The sequence below is a fragment of the Glossina fuscipes genome, unplaced genomic scaffold (genome assembly GCF_014805625.2).
Source record: "Glossina fuscipes isolate IAEA_lab_2018 unplaced genomic scaffold, Yale_Gfus_2 1, whole genome shotgun sequence".
Taxonomy (NCBI): Eukaryota; Metazoa; Arthropoda; class Insecta; order Diptera; family Glossinidae; genus Glossina; species Glossina fuscipes.
Genome location: NW_023998415.1, coordinates 31,898,514 through 31,919,754, shown reverse-complemented (window position 1 = coordinate 31,919,754; position 21,241 = coordinate 31,898,514). Strand labels below are relative to the sequence as shown.

The following is a 21,241-nucleotide window of genomic DNA, read 5'->3' as shown; positions in this document are numbered from 1 at the left end:
GGTCTGTGATGGTGTTCTATTCGCGTGATAAGCATTTGACAAATTTAATATACTTTCGCTTGTTTATTCAATAAGTAATTTAGGACTTTACTAGCGAACAGAATTGAACAGAGAGATTACTAGAGATTAGTATTATCCGTTAGTTACAGGAACGGGATGTTTGATGGATATTTCTGATTATTATTGCACAAAAGGAATGATAAATTGAATTTATCACTAACCTCCGATGGTGGACCAATTAAGATACAATTTTGTCTTAAAATACATCCTAAAACAATATATATATATATATATATATATATATATATATTTATTTTTTTTGATTTATAAAAACAAATGTGCAAACTGCCTTCAAATTTAGTATGATTTAAACATTTTCTTCTTATAACAAAATATTTGTAAATGATGAAAAAAATCATTTCAAAATGTAATATTGATTAACTTAATTTAATCTTTAAGCTTAGCTTTGTTTTGAATTAACTGTTGTTGTCATAAGTTTTAACAGAAATTAGTTTTAAACGTAATCATTCATTTTCTTAATATTAGAAGACATTCTATTAAAATTATCATCGAAATTTGATACCGGTCTATAGGAACGCTGCTTAGATTTTAAATGGATATTCCAAGCAGCCAAGACAATAACCAATATTGATAGTAAAGCGATTATAGTGTATAATATATCGTTTTGTTGATTGTAGCGCATCAACTCTACAACTTGAGGGTACAATTGATAAGCAGCCGGGGTTTCCTCTTTCGTGCAAGGATCAGATGTAGGAGTGCTGCTGGGCGAGCCAGTAGATACTGTTGTGGTGAAATTGTCAGATTTAGATGGTCGATTAGTTATGTTCCAAACTATATCTGGCAAAAGTTCATTGCTATTTCGATCCAGGTAATCATCTGTACCAATTGCTCCCATAGGTATATTTTCATCTTCATCGTAATGATTGTCGGATTCGTTACCTTCATCGCCATCCTCTTCGTCTATGTAATCCAGCCGCCCATTAGGCATTGGTATACCTTCGGGCCAACATATGGGACAGCAGCTGTCGTTTTGCGTTACTTGTAAATGCGGAGGGCAACCAACGCTGCGGCAAAATGTGATCACGCAATTCGGTTCACCGTTAATGCATTCACATTCGGAACAGCCATCCTTCCAGGTATCACCGTCTTCAAAGAACTTATTAAGATTCTTTGAATGGCAAATGGCTGATTTTCTCGAATTTTCATCACAAATCTGATGGCATATATTTTGACCGGCGAAACATTTACAACGCTGACAGTTTGTCAACCAGTAACTGTCAGTATTTTGATGTTCGGTGCAATTCGGTTCAAGTTGACACTCGTATTTGCCACAACAATTTCCAGGCGTGTCCATAGATTCTGGTGATAGTTCCACAACCACCTCTCCCGCTTCGTTGCAATCGGGTATATGGCAAGTTTTGCACATACATTTTTGATTTAGACAACACTGTGCAAAAAGTTCATCATTGATAACCACAGAAGAATTTGAAGATGCGCTAGAGGTAAATGGCATCAAAAATGGCCGCTCTTCACTATCATTAGGGCAGCTTAAGTCCGATAAGGATGGACAACTTACTGTATCACAAGGATGTGGTATATGATCGGCTATCAAAAAATGAAGATATTTTAAAGCGATAAGAGAAAAACAATTAGTTAAGTGACAAATTAGTTAAGAAAATAATTGTCATAATCATTGTCATAATCATTTAAAAATAGTAACTTAAATAAACGCACTTTATATTGAAGTGAAAATTTTTATAAGGGAACGTGAAAAACATTACAATCAATCTCTTACATACGCTTTGGTTGCTTTCTAAAAAAATTTGATTAGCAACGAAACTCTTGCTGTTAATGCAACTTTCATTATCGCAATTGCCACGGTATAGAAGAACAACACATTCACGCCGTTAATATTACATTTTTGTTGCAGTTGTTCTTTTCCATCTTTACATTTGAATGATTCCTAACATTGTCTGCCTGCCTCACTGTCATTATCATTATCGTTATGTGCTTGCAATATCAACTTCAAATAACAATGCCAAAAGCAAACATCCAGTATCTAGCACTTGTCAATAATTTGAACAACGAAGCTATTGCTGCTACTGTTAGATTTCTCTTATGCTTGCCTAACGCTACTGTTCATTCACGCTTTGACAGTCAACGCTTATTAGCATTTTGCGATGCATTTGTAAGCATTTCAATATTAATTCAGTTCAGTTACATCGATTCTGATACCAGTCTTGTGATGGAAATTTGTATAGACAATTTGACGCTTTATGCCGCTTAAATAGTGAAAGAAGCACGCCCATATCGTTACACACTAAATTTTACATTAAAAGTAAAAGCTAGATATTCAATAACAATTTATGAATAATAAAGATATGACAGTGATTATGAATGAAAAGGATAATCAAGACAATGGCTAAACGAGTTTAGATAGGCAAGAGCTTAGATACTTTTTTGTTGTTGTTATTGAATGTTATATTTAATTCGTTAATAAATAATAATACTTTTATAAAAAAAAAAGGCTTTTTGGTATAATGAATGCTTTAGATCTTCTAGAATATGTGAATAACAACAACGTTTGAGTCAAATGCATCTCTGCTGGATTCTAGTCCCTCTAATACAGATTTCTTTGAAATATTTATAAACGAAAACATGATAATGCAGCTTCATCAAGACAACCGCCGGGTAGACATGAAGTCGGATGCGATCCGAAAACTTTCCGCAATTTTGGAAAAAAATTAAAGCTTGATTATCATCTCTACGACTAATGACTTGTACACTTTTTCGCCTGCGATTTCGCCATAAGTAAAGTATAAAAAGTTGATTTCATTCACATTTCTTGCAATATCGAGAAGAGCGTAAGGAATTTTCCATAATTTACTTTAAGCATCTTATCTATTTATTTACAAAAGCTTGTTTGCGTTTGGTTGAGAATTAAAATTCTTCACTCAAATGCTCGCCAATTAGACAGGACTCCATACCATTTAAAATGCCCTCCACTACTACTCCATTTATAGGCAGGTACTATATATTAAATGATTTTTTCCATTTCGTGAAAATTCATGTTTGCACTAAAAAAAGGCGTGTTCCGTAGAACGAATTAAATTGATGATGGGTCGGGAGAATGTCTACAGTGTCGCCGCCGTTTCTTACTATTTCGTCGAAGTAAGTTATTTTTAAATAGTTGAACATATGCTTAAAATTAAGTACGCTTTGATTAAGTTGACTTAGATTATTACGTAGACTAAGAAAAGTGAACTATCGAGTAATTTTAATATGGTCCGTTCCCTTCCCTCTTTCTCGATCTATGTACCACATAATGTGCGTTCTGAAGAAAGCAGATCTCTTCTTATATAATACATTCTGGTGGCAACACTTGCTCATAACTATATGAAGTGGAAGGACACAACCTTTACTCACGCTGTGGCAAACGCTGAACTGAACACGCAGAAGGCTATCTTATTTTTTAATCAAAGGAAACACTATGTTCTACGACGGCCAATGCATTTTCTCGAATAGGGAGATGTGACACGGCGCTTAATTAAGGGAATACAACGCTTGCTGGTTAATATCGGAATTTTGATACACTTATGCCTTTTACCTACAGTTAATTTATAGGCAACAAGGCGCAATTCGATCTTTCAATACTCGAATATTCGATTCAAATGCGGTGAATTGATTTTTTGCAGGCATCCAATTCAACTTATACTAATTTCGATGAAAATTTTAGCTGACCTTTGACGAATTCACACTCGGCTTTGGGGGCATGTTCAACTATTGCGTATTTCGAAGAATGTGTTTGCCGTCATTTGGGTTTTTACGACTATCACTGAAGCGTGTACACCATTCGTGGATTCCGGGATAAATGCTCGCCACCGTCAATTTTTTTTGATCTATTTCGATACCTTTGCTTTCTCGGTATGCCCTTTTGCATTCATAGAACAAACATACATTACTCACTGTTCACATATCATCATAACATTCAATTGCTATACGTGATCGTCAGGACGTTAGACTGTTACTTCACGACTAATTGAATAGAACAAATAACAAACAACAAACACAACAAAGTCTCCATCGAACAAAAGTTAGGTTATAATACGTAAGGAAGAAAATGACAATAATGGCTAACAAATAGCTAAGAGTAGTGGCTGAAGATAGAGGAATGCGATCTGCAGTCTTTCTTAAACGTTTCTTAAATCCTGCAAACGATATCTTCGAATCGGTATTTCTTGTTCGAATTATTCCGATAACTAATTATTTCTATTGTATTGTATGCACGATATAGAGTGCGACCATCAATAAATTAAAAATGAAATAAAACGAAAAGATGAAATGAAAAACAAAAGCAAGTGACACAAGTGCAAAAATGCTGCATTTGCATTCCTTCAAAAAACAAATGTAAGCATTAAATTTGCGCTAAGCGCTCATTACCCAAAAATTACGAGTAAGCAATTTTATATAATTTTAGTTGTAGAAAATTAATATATAGGCAAACAATTTTATTAATAAAGTCAATTAATTTTGAACGCTTTTGAAGTTGAGTTTGTCTTGGCACATAAGGCATCAAATGAACAAAAAAAAAAAAAAAAAACGAATTCTTCTTATTGTATAGTGACGCTTGTGGCCGAATCAATTTTGGCAAATTGAAAGAATGCAAATTTTGGCAGCAACAGCCGACCGGGGTACCAAAAAATAAGTACACATACCCAAACAATCTTCACTTTCATTACAACAAATTCATAGGGAACCTTCTGTCCCACATAACTGCCTACTTAAATTATTAAACATCATTACACTCGTTATTAGTTATTGACAATAAGTGAATTTGTAACAGACGCATTTAAAACGAAGGATTTAAACATTTATTGATGACAAGAGCTCTTTCAAGAAAATGTGGAAGGGAAATCCTTCTCTCGCAACTCTCACTACTCTCGCATATGCTGGCTTGTATTTTTAGCTGTGCACGCCTAATGAAAGGTAATTGATTCATGATTTTGCGAGGCGGTTAGAAGTAAAGAAAAGTGGACAAAAGTAAGATAACCATGTGGCATAAAACTACAGCTACAGCTAGGCGATGCCAAAAGAGCAGATTGAACGTCATGCCGAGCGCATTGCGGTATAAGTCACAACTGGTGGTCGACTGCACGGTCAGTTTGGTCAGCGATTATATTGTCGATCGAAAGCCTATGCTTCATCGCGCTAACATATTCAGACTGCGTACATTTTTATCAATTAGCCAAAAATCAGTTAATGCATCAACCAAGTAACTAAAAATAGATATTGTCATGCTATTATTTTACTCTACAGCCCGCTAAGATATCATATTTTTTGAGTAGATAATCGCATAACGATGAGACGACAATAATATTGCAAAAGTGGCAAAGAATCATAAAAGAAAATGATACCAAAAAACTTCCGGTGACAACAAATGTCCCAATTTTTACTAACAAATATTCGACATTTTTCGGAAAACTTTTTCCTTTTTCCGACATTTTTCTACAAAGTATGTAATGAATGAATAAAAAAAATCATTGTAGGTTGACTTTTCGTTTTTCTTCTGCCGAATAAATGTGGACTTCGTTCATAAAATGGGAAGAAGCTTGCAGGCTATCTTTGTTGTCAATTTCGATATATGTGATTTTTTTAAATACAGAAAAAAATAAAAGATAGAGAAGTGAAAATTGAAGTATGCGGAAAAAAGGAAGAATACAAGAAATCTTTGCAAGCAGGCATTGAAAAATATTGCTCAAAAATTAAATGCATTTGATCCAAAAAAAAAAAATAATTCAAAAATATTGTAAAAATGTAAAATATGTAAAAAAGAAAACAAAAACAACTTCAAGTTACGGAAGCAAGTTGCTTAAACTCTAGGTTTCAATTACTGCGGTATCATTGTAAGCTAAGCTTTCTCTTTCCACCTAAAATGCATAGCTTTGAACTTCGCGAATAACGAACAGGGTTCTCTTGAATGTCAAGGATTTACTAGGTCACGCGCAATAAACTTTCAGGTAAATATAAGTTAACCACCTCTCTACTGCAAAACTTTTGTACCGATGTTAAGAAATATGCGTATGATTGATATACAGTTCACGAGAATAATTCAAAAAGTTGATTCCTTTTTATAATATTAAGGACATGGCTACTGTTTCACTGCTGTTGGAGTAATTAAAAATCTCTTTTTGAGATTTCATTTATACTCCCAGCCTATTATACGTAGAAGTACGTTTACTGTGTCCCCGACCTCATGCCAGACGAGGCCGATAACGAGAGTAGATAAGAGCCTTTAATGAATGTGGTCATCGTTGTCGCGTAAAAAGTAATCTTCCCGAAGACCATTTTCTCAATGCTTAAATGCTAGCCAAGAGATGTTATCGCGAAGAGAGGCGGAAAGAAGAACTAAGCCCGTGAATTGTTGTCATTTTTGCTTAGGTTACCACAGTCAAAGAGACTGTCGATCATCAGCTATTATCAGTCACTGTACTCGAAGATGTATTTTCTATATATAGTTTTCAGATGCATTCATACATTAGCCACAATAACAAATAAAAAACGCATCTAAGATATCTCACACCTAGAAATAAAAGATCTTTAAATTGTATTAGGTCAACTTGAAAATGAGTCGATCCAAGCTCGTACTATAATGACTGCGAGATGTGTTAATAGCGAGAACACGAAATATTCTTTAGTGAACAAATTAACATATAAATTAGACAACATATAAGAAGAGACTACGAGATCACCTACGATATGCCATACATTGGGCGAAAGCAGAAATTGTGAACTTTTTTATCCTATCTAAAAATGAAATGGAAATAGTTCGACATCCCTATAAAACCGGATATGTAAACTTTCAAGTTTAGGGAAGTTATGATAGCCGCTCATAGTCATAGTTGCCTCCTCTACATTATAAGTATTCGAACAATAGAAATAGAGTCATGTGATTGAATAATGGTAAAACTTGTAAAAATTAACAAAATGGTTACTAACATGAAATTCTATTCGATGAAATTCTAGTCTGTATTAAAAAATATTTGGTATCAAAAAGAAATGTAAGAATTGCAATAAAGTCTCAATATGACATGTGTCCCCAACTTAATAGAGACCAAACCTTGTAATTGCACACTAATGAACTTAGAACCTAAGTGACACTTACCTCATTAAATTCTATAACGAAACGATAGCTATAAATGGAAAAATATTTTCATTTTCAGAAGCAAGATTCTCCAAGCCGGTAGAGGCTTGGTTAGAGGTGCAACGTAAGGTCGCAGAAAGGAGAACACTTTGGAAATAATTAAAGAAATGCATTTAAACAATAGCAAGTCAGTTGCACTCGTAGATATCGTACGATAAAATGGCGATATTATTTGTTACATTCCAGATATCGTGACTATAGTCACCATTTTTTCTTTTTTTGTTTTCTCTCTTAGAAAGTAATGGGAAAACGGCGAAAAAAGCACAAATGCCTGAAGATCATAATATTGATAGTCTATTACCAATCGGAAAAGTCATTCAGGGAAAACTGGGGAACGATAGCTAGAATTACTTAACTCTCTTATTTCTAAACTAACGAGCCAGAGCAATTGTTCTTTTAAGAGGAGAGAGAGAGAGAGGTCAACGTACATTCTATTAAAATTCCTTTTCGTTCATACGTTGATCAAATTGGTCACTTTACTAGTTCAATCAGTTTAAATAATTCGTCTCCAATGAAGTAAGTTCTCACACTATAAGTTGTTAAGTAAACAACACAATTAAGGGAATTGTTTTAAATAAAAGTTAGTTGCGGTCAAGTATTCAAACAGCAAACAGCAAATATTTTATTTAAATTGAATTCAAACTAATTTATATAATGCCTTATAATGACTTGGATTATTTTGAAACGCGTTGGCTCCGGCTTCACTTTATCAAAAGTGATTAAGGCTGAGAGGGAAATTCAAAAAGCTGGCATATAAATGTTTGGTTAAATCCTATAAGAACCGGTTAAACTTAAGATAAATAAATTGCTATTCGAATTTTACTTTTGCCAACGCTTTAGTAATTAGATTTATTTGCTAGAGCTTATCAGCATTTATTTGCAATTTGTGCTATTATGTACATCAGCAGCACCTATTCCCCACTAGGCATCTTCACTAACGCATTATCTCCACCACTAATGTTGACAGTCATTAGCATAAAAAAATCCTATTTACCGGTTTTCCTTTAAACCAAACGTATGAATTTTTGGGATAAATGTTTATGTGGCTAGCAATTTAATTAGGAAAAATATTGCATTACAAACTAATCTTTTTTCTCTCTCTCTCTCTCTATTGATTTTTATTGAAAGCTTCAGAGTAGTTAGTAAATTAATATAGAATATAAAATTTTTTTGTTAAAAACATTCTTCGCGCCTCTTTTGGTTTTCAGTAAGTAAATCCTATTTGTCAATGTTAAATTTCTTAGCCTTAACCCTAGCTTGCCATATAAAGTGGATAACGAGCACTCAAGTTTTCTCGGTGTAATTTATATTCCGATTAGGTTTTCGGGCTCCTCACTTAGGAAAATGATTTTGTTATTTGTGTGGTGAAATGAACGGACAGGTGTCCTTTACTTCCAGCATTCGAACTCACGTCACCCTATAGGGCCAGTAGGTTCATAAGTTTAAGCCAAATAAGAGGTTAGGTGCTAGCGCGCATTGGCAGAAAAGGCACAATCAAAATAGTCACTACCATGATTTCCTTACATTTATCGTTTTCTGTCCGTTAATTATCTGCACATCTTCTGAGTGCGGTTATGAAGTGTTTACGCCAACATGAGTCCTTTTGCAAAATATTTAATCGTACGCTCATCAAGATAATTACAATGGCCGTAATTTGGCAACTGGTGGTAAGTACCGTAGCGGTGGCGGGGGCGGGGGCGGGGGGGATGGTGAAGTTTCCGTGATTGTAAATTATCGGCGTTATGTCGCCTGATGAAAGAGCGAAAAAAAAAAACATGGCGAATAGATAAAGTGATTTGTGAAAAGATATAATCACTACAGTGCAGAAAAAAAAAAAAAAACCGAGCTTTTGATGTTTTTCGACAAGAATATGGCTATATATAGAAGTTTTATGTATTTTTATTTATTTTTTATATTAGTATTCTAAAGTGTAGATTAATAGTGTTTATTTGCTCACTAAAAACTATCGAGAATTATTTGCGAATTACTGATTATATAAAAAAAAATACGTTAATATGAGACGAACACGAACACGTGCAATGCATGTCTTTGATCAATGATAACGAATAGCAAAAAGCAATATTTCCAAAAGTTTTTACTAAAACAAAAATAAGCTATCGTTAACACAATGCTATTTTCAGAAGTCAAAACATGGCAATGGTTGCCATCGAATTCATTGCTTCGTTAAAGACAATCATTGACAATTATCAGGCAATTATGCAAAAATTTCGGATTTGGTGCGTATTGTGCATCCCTTGTTAGGTGAATAATTTTAAACTGACACGATAACATTGTTGGCTTATTCGAGAGTTTTCTCGGCTTGGTATGATCAATTATCAAATGAATGCTCGAACTAAATTAGTTCATTTTCATGTATTTATTGCAGCTATTGGTGAATATTAACAGCAAGGTTGATGTTATCTTTATATCTATAATGATAGGTCGGTCGGTAATACAGGATTTCTTCTTCCAGGTCTGGCTTGATTGCTTTTATATTTTTTTTACTAAATATTTCCTCTTTTCATTTTATTTTATAACACAATGAAAACAGTTATATGCCTGCGTGAAACATTTACCGCTTTGCCTTTTTTCCTTTTTTTTTTTTAAATAATGATTTATATCATTACTATAAACGTCATATAAAAAAAATAACGATTTACTTCGTAATCTACTGTAGCGTTTTTGCAATAAATGTTTAAATATGTTAAAAAGACAACTGTTGTCAATCATGGTTTATGATATTTTTCATGAGACTCTTGCATGTTCGACACAGTATGCGTATATATGCATTCATGCTATAAACACAACATGAGCAATAACAATTGAAGTCATCAACATAATAATAATGTCAACAACGAAACAACATATGCAGACAGACAAGCAGACAGGCAAAAGGAGAAAATAAAGCCTTTCTACAATACTGACAATAAACATGTAAACAACCACTGAGCGACAATAAACTTACAATATGCTTTTGTCGGGAATACTATACATATGTGTGTGTCAAAAAAAAAAAAAAAAAGGAAGAAACATAACCAAGTGGAGGACAGGAAAATGCGCATAAAACAACGCCGCATAATATAAAGAACCAAAAGACATATAATGATAGTGTGAAATATACACAACTGCACCTGTTTCTGCTCAAACTATTATTTGCACACACATACAAACAAGGACATGAATAGAATTGAACGTGGATACTTGTGGATGTCAGTGTACATTTATATACATATATATATATATACATATTTACATATATACTCATATTAGTAAAGACTTATAAATTTATGTACACATGTTTGATGTATTAAATAAAAAAAAAAAAAAAAAAAAAGAAAAATTAAAGGTGTATGCATTGTGTAAGAGAGCGCATTTGACTATGGCTGCATTAATATGAAAAGTGGCTTACTACGTAGGGCTCTTGTCTAAAACGTATACATATGCTTACGCAGGCAAAAAGTCATAGATAAAATGGATTCACATTTACATATACAACCGCATGCGAGCATTCTTAAATGCACAGGCAACACACACATATATACTCACACTGTGACCTTATATAGATTTAGTATACTATACTACACTAAATGTAGATGTGGCAGTGACGGCAAATATTTGTCATATATATTCGGATTCTCCAGTTTGCCCTTCTGTTATGACTTAAGTCATGAATGGTAAGACACATACGGTAACCGAATAAAGTCTACATACAGTATTGAAAAATTAAGGCTCACCTCATTAAACATTGCATTTATGGGTTAAAGGTCAAATAATATATATCTTAAGAAACAAAAACCTACGTATATATATATAACAATTGAAGGTTTTTTTTTTTTTTTCTTTCGACTTAAGATAGAGTTGTAAACAAGAAATGGACTTCAATGCCAAAATACGATATACAGTACATACAGTGTTCATACAGTGAAAGCACATCACTCGATGTTTCAAAAAAAAAAAAAAAAAAAAAAAAAAAAACATTACATAGTTAACAATACTTAGTTTATGTACTTGTTTTAGTGCATGCGAACAATAGTTTGCCAATGAAGATAAATTTCTTTTTTTCCTTCCTTTAAAATATCACAAAATATATCAAAAAGTAAAGGAATTTCTCAAGAGATTAGAAAAGTGATTACGAAGTCAAGAAGGGTGGAAAACTTGGAGGGAAGAAATAGCGAAAACATTTGGAAATAGTGGTGTTGCCGTACAAACCGGTACAAAAAAATTTTAGTAACACACATACCGCAAACAATAAGCACCGATCAGGCCAAGCAACAAAGTGTGGAAAACGAAATATTATCAGAATTGTAACAAGTGAATCCAAAACTTTATGCTCTCGTTATTGCAAAAGGGCTAGAAGATTTTAATACAATTAGTATTGATTCCGAAACCGTGCGAAATTTTTTAAAATCCAATGATTTTTATAGCCACATTGCAAAAGAACCTCCATTAATAAACAAGGTTAATATGTTTGACCCTGCGCCCATAAATGCAGTTTTTAATAAGGGAAGGCTTAGTTATTCGTACTGTATGTGGACATTATTGGGCTACTGTATATATATATGAGAGAATAAATTTAATATGTATAGATTTTCTGTTACTTTCGCAGACATCATCATGCATATATTTATTTGCATTACATTTTCAAAAATATAAATGTAAACATGTACGTATTTCTTACATACTTTTTCCCATCCAATCTACAGTTGTGAGGCACTTGAAAATGCATAAGCAACACTGTAGACGGCATATTAATACAATTACAGTTACATTTTCCATACACCCTGGATCAAAGACTGCTACTATTTTTCGCCAAAGATTTTTAATGTCTGTGGAAAACGGTCGACATACCTTACTGCTACTTTTAGTCGATTATTGCCTCCTAGGTGCATGACAATCCACTAACCATCTTATGCCGTGGGTCTCTAAGTCTTCCACAACAAGAAGAAACTATTAACTCTTTATCCTCATCGCGGCGATTTTTCCGCAAAGTAACGAATGAACAAACGAATATAATTCAATTAACTCAGCATTTGCGTTGACTATACTATGCAATCGACAGCATTTCGTTCCGTAGTCGCACAATTGTTCTTCAGACTACCTGCAGCGATTTCCCCTCCACTCAAAAACATTTCCACTTTCAAATTGAACGTCCACATATTACTTCTTCCTGCCGTCGTGCTCTACCTGAAATTCTTTTTGACTAACATCATATTGATAGATTTAAGGGACATCGGCCGAGAAGGTGCCCAAATACAAGAAAAAACCTGAAGGGTATTACGAATAAATTATATTGATTTACTATCAACAGTGTTGTACGTTTTCTTTCCAGACGTTTATTCTAAGGTTAGGAAGAAAATAATTTCAACATTTTTCAGGTCTGTTGAAATATCTGAAAGCTAACTCAAAAAAAAGGAAATATGTAAGACAAAGACAAGATATTTTCCTTGGGCGAAATTCGGAACAGCAATTCTTACCAAAATATTTTATATAAAATTTACGGCATTACACTTACGATTAATGAATTATTAGACTTTTAAATTCATCCATTCAGAACTATGTTCTAGTGACCTCATATATATTCGTGATTTTTATCTTAAAGCGTTCATATGTTTTTTGTTCATTCATTGTTGAATGAATATCCACTAGTTTTCGTACATAAATTTCGTTCGCTTGGTGGCCAACGACTAACTTTGAAAATGAATATGATTCGCTCAATTTACGAGCTTCTTCATTGGGAGAATGAATGTAATAAATAGTTGTTGTTCGTTGAGTGTAAAACTGAATAAAATTTTAATATATCACTCATGCGCTATATAATATATATCATTACTATGCCATCAAAATTCAATAAGACATAAGACAGTTTTACATAGTTTTGTAATGTAACGAGAGAAATATTTTTAATATTATTATTTCATATATTAAAAAGTCAATGAATACATCTATTGAGAACCCTTTTGATTACCGATATCAAAGTTGACTAGTTTTTCACAACAACGAGAAATAAATACACTCAACAATGGCATCGAATTATGCCGGCACGTATTACCTTAAAAACAAAAAAAAAAAAAAAAAAAATGCAGGAAGCAAAAAGAAACGGCAACAAAAAAGAAACAAACAGTACGTTACTAAAGAAAAAAACACTAAACACTATATTTATTTATACAATACATTTAAACTCAATGATGGCTGTATTCGCATTTCACATCGCAAGAACGAAAACAACGACATAAAGAAGTTCATATATATATATATATATATATACGAAAACATAACAATGCAATCATTTACTGACTGACTATATAAATAACAGATGGAACTGGTGTCGACACATAAACCGTAACAGAATTCTAAGTAGTCTTTATTTTTCCAAGGTTTAAAAAAAAAAAAAAAAAAACTTTGCAAAGTTCGTCATGTTTCTGCTTTCTTCAATTATGTTAATCATGCGACTTAAGTAAAGCGTTAAACTAATACCAAATCAATTTCTCAAATTTATTCTTAATTTAATTATTTCATCAATATGTAATTCAACGCATTTTTAAATAAAAATAATATATGTTGTCAAACTATGTAAATCCTTTGCTAATATCTCTTCTGAATGAATGCAATGAAATAAGAAAATTGAGATGTCATCATATAATTTACAAATTAATATGTTTTCCTTCCCCGAACTATTTCAATGAATTTTCTAAATTTCGTCAAATTTCTATTTATTTATTTATTTAAAGAGAATGTCTTTACTGTTTATATTGTTGCCATAGTAGTTATTTTTCCCTATTTTTCGTGCTATACTTATTTACTTATTGACTATTCGCAGTGCAAAGCAACAAAGGGTAAGTTCAGACTGCTTTTGCAAGCTTGTTTGAAGTAAACTGCAGAATAATTTTACTGAATTTGTTTGTTGAATCTGTTTGTGCACTTATGATTGGTATCCTGGCCGGCTCAAAACTTCACAACGAAAGTTAAGTTTTGGATGCTAAACTTGTAGATATCTATAATGATAACAGATCGCAAAAAGCACTTATATCCACATTTAGAGTGACTATAAAGGATAAACTTGTTCTTAAGAAAATTTCAAAAACTTCATTACATAATTTCGTATATATTGAAGAAAAGATTTAGTTGGTATGTTAATTGGAGTTAGGCTAACTCGCAGGGAGAAAACGGTTTCAATCCGCCTCTCTAAAGTTTCCGAAAGAGCAACTATAACACTATGAACAGTTTCTAGTAATACAGACAGTAATATAGAGAACAAAAGAAAAGAAACGACATCTTACTAAGCATATTTGATCATATAAGATTCTCAGTAGATTCGACCAGGTCCGCCTGTTTATCGATGCGTCCTTGACCATCTGGGAGCGGGAAGTTTAGAAGTTAAAAAAATCAAAGTATATTTTTTTTTTACATTTTAAATGATCCTTAACTATTCAACAATGATATCCTAAGGATTTTATTGCAGGTCGTGCTGTTTACGTAAAGCTAACCCTAAGAAGTGCTTAAAAATTCAATGCAGTATACCTATTAAAATACTTACTAATTGAGGTTAAATTTCAATAATAGCTTCGTAGTAATTTTCTGTAGTGAAGCGCAAGGCACATTTTTCTTTCTTGAAAGGATTCTATTGCCGCTTTTTTTTTTTGTAGGATTTTCTCGAATAATAAAAGCGAAATAATATTTTTAGCAAATTTTTCGCATTACGCACGTGAATGTTGTTATGGTTCCGCAGCTTAAAACTGAATTCTATTGGTTGACAGCTGAGACATACTTATTGTATGATCAAGAATGTGCGGTTTTTGTGACATCGCCCGCGCAATCGTTTAATTTTTAAGTAATGATTACAAATTTTTCGAAGTATCACAATAAATACGAGAATATGTGTAAGAAGTTTGTTCTATCACCTTAATTAGGTTTTCTTAAAGAAATTAGAACATGATCCATAATTTCAAATTTAGAAGGCAGCATTACTCTTAAGATAGTTGACAAATACTACAGCCAACACAAAGGTTTTTGCACACTTGTTTTTTGAATGGAGGAAATGATGATTTTCGGCGACACCATATTTACATGTAAAAAAGAACTATTCCTGGAAAATATTAACAACAATGCAAGTCAAAATCATTTCCGCAAAGCATTATCAATTCAAGGGATTCTACGGCAGGCAGCATAACTAGGCAAAATTTGAAATCTACCGACATACATAGCGGATTTTAAGAATATTGATTTTTTACGGCTGGCTCGTATTCGAGTGAGAAAGCTCGATTTTCGCCAAAAACAAAGTATTCGTTCGCTAATAAAAAATCTTTAAGTCAATAAAAAAATCGATTTTTGAAAAACTTATACGCTCTCAAGCCCATGCACGCAGTTGACTATGGTAAGAAGATGGTAAATTTAAAGGGAAAGCTAATACACAGGTATGTAACTGAAAGATTAGGTCCTTATTAAAATTTCCGCTCTAGTAGTAACAGTTAGAAATACGCGGCGGAGATTTCGCACAAAGAGATTTTCGGCTCTCTGCCATAACCTTCGTCTATATGCAAATTCCTTTCCCTGCTGAGTTTGCAAAAGTTGAGAAAAAATTAAAATTTGGCTCAGATTTTCTGTACTAATAAGTATATCCGAAGTATCAATACAGACGTGATTCCTTGACGGTAGCTAAAAGAAGTGCAACTTGGGGATTTGAAATTTGATTTATATATATTTTTCACAGGCGTATAAAAGTTTAATAGAGAAATGCCCTATCTCGTCCAAATGATACATACACCCACGGTTCCATTCGAGCGGCAGCAGTGTATCCTTGACCACTTTTGCGACGTGTGACCGAGTGTTGTCATGCAAGAGGATGACTTTGCGTCTGTTAATCCCTATTGCTTGTCTTTTTTGCAACAATACATCGTTCAATTTGTTCAACTGATATCGGCAGACATCTGCAGTAGCAGTTTCTTTCGGTTTCAGCAGCTCGTTATTGACCACACTTTGTTGATCCCACCGTATGCCGAACAATACTTGGTGGCCATGAATATTCGGTTTCGATGATAATGTGGATGGGTCTCTTGGACTAACCCACTTGGACTTTTTGAAGATATCATTTAGATTTTTCCAGAACATCCTGAGCGGACTGGAAAGCTCATAATTATATCTAAACTGATTAAGTTTTATGAAAATAAAATTTCTCGAAAAACTGTTAGCGATATTGAGAAGTTAATCTCTCCGAACAAAATAAAAGAGTTAATAATACCATCTACTCACTTAACTAAGAATGAAATATCTTGGATAAACCTTTCATTTTCCAGTGAAGAGAAAGCTAGAAAAAGCAATCTATTTTTATAAGGCGGCAAGTAAAGTAGAGGACTCCATCCCGAGTTGCTAAGGGCAAAAAGCAAGAATTGCTTTTCAGGTGATTCTATTGAATTAAACTAACATCTATAGGAGAGAGACAGTCACGATTGGTCAATCACTCAACTTAGCAATGCCGTTATAGTTCTCCACGACACGTCTACTTGAACATTTATGCAGTGGATTAAAAATTCTGCTCTTGCAAGACGACGGGAAAATTCCACTTTTGAGAAAAGTCCTGGCCCTGGGACGCAGCTATACCTTAATAAACTTGAACCTTTTGATACCTTATACTCAGAAATGACCAAGTCAGGAATCGAAACAGTATTAATTATCTGGTACGGGTAGTTAACGACAGAATCAGAATCAACCGTAAGAAAAGTTCGCTGGAAGTAGTCGGCAAAAGGATTCAAGATTTCAAAATCTCTATAGGAGTCAAGACCAATTAAAGATATATAATATGAATGCAGGGAATGTAGAGAGAGACTCTTATTTTTGAGTTAACAAATTTATAAAATCCGTTTGCATTAACACGGGGTGAAGATTGTATACTTTTCAGGTATGTACCAGTAAAGCCAGTATTTTACCAGGAGCAGATATCCCGCGTCAGATCATAATCTTCTAGCGCCAATGATTAAATTAAATTTGCTATCAGTTAAAAAACTTTTGTGAAAGGCATATTATGGATTTGCGGCAGTACTATTTAGTACGTGATGGCGGCACAATGAACTCTCTCCTTGATAAAAACATTGGCTCTATCAGATATCATGACAAGCACCATGTAGCGGAAATTATCGCTGCAACACCACGTAATGTGCGGTAAGTTAAAATGACCCGACACAATAATACTACCAACAAGTTTTCAAGCTTCCATGACGACGGGAATCATCGTCGCATGTTTCATAAGAAAAGAATGATATGAAGAAGCTTTTTTCTTATGTGCTCTCTGTATAGGACTGTGATTTTTTGCTATCGGTTTAGCGAACTATTACTGATAGTGTTATAACGACTAAGCAAACCGCATTGGGTCGACAATATTATTGCAGTGCATCGAAAATCACATTTGTGACTTCTTACTGTTGTCTGGCGGCACTCACATAAGTATCGGGAGATTGACTTGGAATTTTTGTGTCCAATCATGGATACCACGGAGACAAGTTTTCTATAGGAGAAAAAAGGTATCTCAGCCTCCACATTACACAGCAATATAGACATCTAACAAATACTTGAATGGAAGTCCTCGGTTTTCTCAACATTCCCACTAACTCGTTCTATGTATGTGTATCATGTGTACCACAAGACATACTTGTTCTTTGCCATCGCTGTCCGTTTTTACAATACTCTGTCTGCAGTGATCAATAAATAGACAGACATACGTGAATCCAGGCGTAGAAAGTGATATAATGAGATTAGAACGCTTTTTAAATATTCAATTGAGTTTTTACATCTGCGTTAAGACGAATACGTTTTGTTTCCTTTTTGAGTGAATTCGCATTTATATGTACAAGTGTTTGCGTGTATGCGCACAAGTGCCAAGTACGTTGGTAACGAACGTAATTTTCCCAGTGGCAATATTAATGAAATAATAACTTAACTGATCAATCTATTATTCAAAGTAATGAGTCTTTTACTTTTAACTTGATAGTTGAAAAACATGATTGAAAAATTAATAGGCAACAATAAGGAAAAGAAAGGGTAAGAAAATGAAAAGAATTGTTTAAGTTGTATGCCATAACTGGGAAGAATTTTCTCTCTCTCTCTCTCTCTCTCTCTCTCTTATATTATAATAATTATTTTTTGTAAATGTTAACGTATTTTGGAAAGAAACTTGTACATATAATGCTTCGATAATGTACAATATTTATGAAAAGACCTTTATATATGAAATATTCAAATAAAAAATTGTAGTATTTTTCCAATTAATTTCGCTCTTTCATTCAGTTGCGTATATGATTGCGTTGACATGTCACAGATGATATTTAGCGGACTCAATGGGGCAATAAGCCCTTACGTTGCATAATAGCAATTCGCTTACGACTTTCTCCCTGTTTTGTCAGTAGTGCATGTACACACTGAGAGTAATTCCATTAATTTCTTGAAATCATATGACTTCATAACATCAGCACTTAGATCGCATCTAAATTATTATAGGTTCATAGGTCCAACTATAATCCCAGATGATAAGCATTTCTTGTGTAGAGTTTTCACGCTGTTACTATGCTTTATATCCTATTGTTTGCAAGGACCAATTTTATATTATAATCAAGAGAACAAAAAAAAAAAAAAATGTGCCGAAGAAATGAAGTTTCTTTTCCTATCTTAGTAAACTAGATTTCAACATAATTTCAAGGAATTGAGATTGATTTTAACTAAGAAAATAAAAAAATGTTTTCTCAAAATGCCCTTAGTATAAATTATATTCAAAAATTTTTCTGTTTGTTGACGGCACTAAATTAATATCATTCATCTATTGTTTCGTCTCTTCGTCAGATGGTATACAAAAACTTTTTATTCTTTAGGATAAAAGAAAAATGCAAGGAACTGTGCCTTTTTACATATATAAAATACAATCTCGGCGTCCTATTCCGTAAGCAATTTCTTTTCGCAAAAATCTCGATAATTTCGAATAGTTAGGTGTTCTTCGAGAGACTAAGTTGCCACGTCATTTTCAAACATAGGCATGCGTTAATAGAGCTAAAGCATTAATGAGGTTCATGAGAGGTTTCAACTTAATTTTCGTTAGGTCTGCCCTGAAATATCCTTACCCGATGTGCTATCTTCAGTCTAATTGCTGAATTGACGCAATTAAATCCATCCACCAATCTCGCCTCTTACGAAATCTGCAAAGTTAATTGATCTGCCAACGGCTGACAATATACATCTATTCGAGATATTACTTTCTTGTCCAAGGCTGTTATCCGGACACTCGCAAATTTTTTCCATTAAATTTATCGCATTGCCGCATTACCTATGAATTTTTAGTTCTTTTCGCCACTTGGCGACAACTTTTTATGGCGCCTACTATTTTTTTGATTATATCGACAATGTATGTAAGAAAAGAATTTTTTTTTTTTTGACAGTAATTGTCGAGCTCTTCCCAGCGATTTGCCTGGCGTTAAACGACATTCTAAAATATAAATATTATAAGTAACGCCTTGCATTCTGAATATTTTATTTTATGTCCTAACGTGATATCATATCTACTCAAATAAGGGGTGATAAACTATGCTCTGTAGGGAGCATAGAAGTGCCGAAACTCTCACCTCCAAGTGGTGATCTCCGGAAACGATTCGACCGGCGAAGAAGAGTTTAAGGCATTGGCTATTGTAACTCGGCGAGGAGTTTTCTGGTAGATGGTTTTAGGGGTTCACGGGGATATGGTTTTTATATATCTTCTCAGAAACTATTACTATAAAGGAATATCTAACCAGATCAATGGTAGCTGGTTTGCATAAGTACTACGATATAGTAATTAGTGAGAGCATGGAAATCTGGTCATGCCGGATGATACGCCTGATAACTATATATCTTGAAGAAAGGTAGTCAGGAATTGGCTAACCGGGACTGTATGGTTGGATCCAAAGGCAAGAATGGCGTATTGCATTTGTGATACACAGCGCAAACTAAGGCTAAAGGCTTTGTAGACAAATTTTAAGCACCACGGGGGTCAGAAGCCCGCTCACGGGGGTTGATATGATGTATCAAAAAAGTGCGCTCGAAGGTACATCACTCAATCCTTGTGAGCCCTGACTGCTTGGGTATGGCCCTTCAGGGAGTATCGTGGTGGCTGCGGTTTTCATCATTCCATATCCATCCATCCCGGGTGATGATATGCCTCACCACATACCAGAGTGGCGGTTCATATGGCCAGACACAATTAACCATCTGCGCACCTCGAGGTAAGAGAGGCCTCCTTATTAGGGTATTGTCTGTCCCCCTGGGGGATGATCACTTAACTTAATTGAGTGGATATGGTTGTAGGCAACCCGTCTGATTACGACATCAAGCCAGGTGCAGACGTTAAACCCCTCAGAGCGATCTACTCAAGTAAATTTATTAATTTAGGACGAAGCGCATTTGTTGTTCTTTTCTTTTCACTTCTTTTTCTACTTGCCAGCGATACGTCATGATTTCATTTTGTTTTTTTTTTTTGCTTTCATGTTTTATTAATAATGAGCAGGATTTCAACCTCAACTCTCGCTTGAGAGCTCGAGAACATGTTAATATCACAGCAATGCGTATTCATCATATTTTAAGAAAGCTGTGGCTCTCCTCGCCAAATTAAGTGTAATTAAATGACTCGTTGTACCACTCGTCTGGTATGGTGTATATGTTATTATATAAATTATGAATGCAAAATTATAAATTTATATAAATCAATTTACATATTTAATAGAAAGCTGTAGCTTGTCGTAAATAAGTGTGCCAGATAGGTCTTCAATAAGCCAATAAGTTATGATGAAGGTTATCGCAGCTCTTCTTAAAGATATTGAATTTCGATCTTTCGATCGGTCTTAATGTCAGAAATTTGATTTTTGCCCCATAAGCTTATACGGACGGGAACACTACACCAGATATTAACATAAGAAGATTCAATTCGCGAAATTTAAATGAACAATGGATTCGACCTTGCTTGATCACAACAACAACAACAACAACAACAACAACAACAACAACAACAACAAC

The 21,241-nt window shown here is 33.9% G+C and overlaps 1 protein-coding gene across 2 annotated transcripts in view; it reads right to left on the bottom strand.

Annotated features, from left to right (window-relative positions):
* Positions 1–313: 313 nt before the first annotated feature.
* The window catches only part of LOC119632368 (cysteine-rich motor neuron 1 protein), a 103,275-nt gene continuing 82,347 nt past the window's right edge, over positions 314–21,241 (bottom strand). For both annotated transcript variants that reach the window (XM_038025233.1, XM_038025234.1), the window contains exon 3: positions 314–1,626. In XM_038025233.1, coding sequence (XP_037881161.1) covers positions 515–1,626 — 1,112 coding nt within the window. In that variant the 3' untranslated portion in view covers positions 314–514. The remainder of the gene's footprint in view (positions 1,627–21,241) is intronic.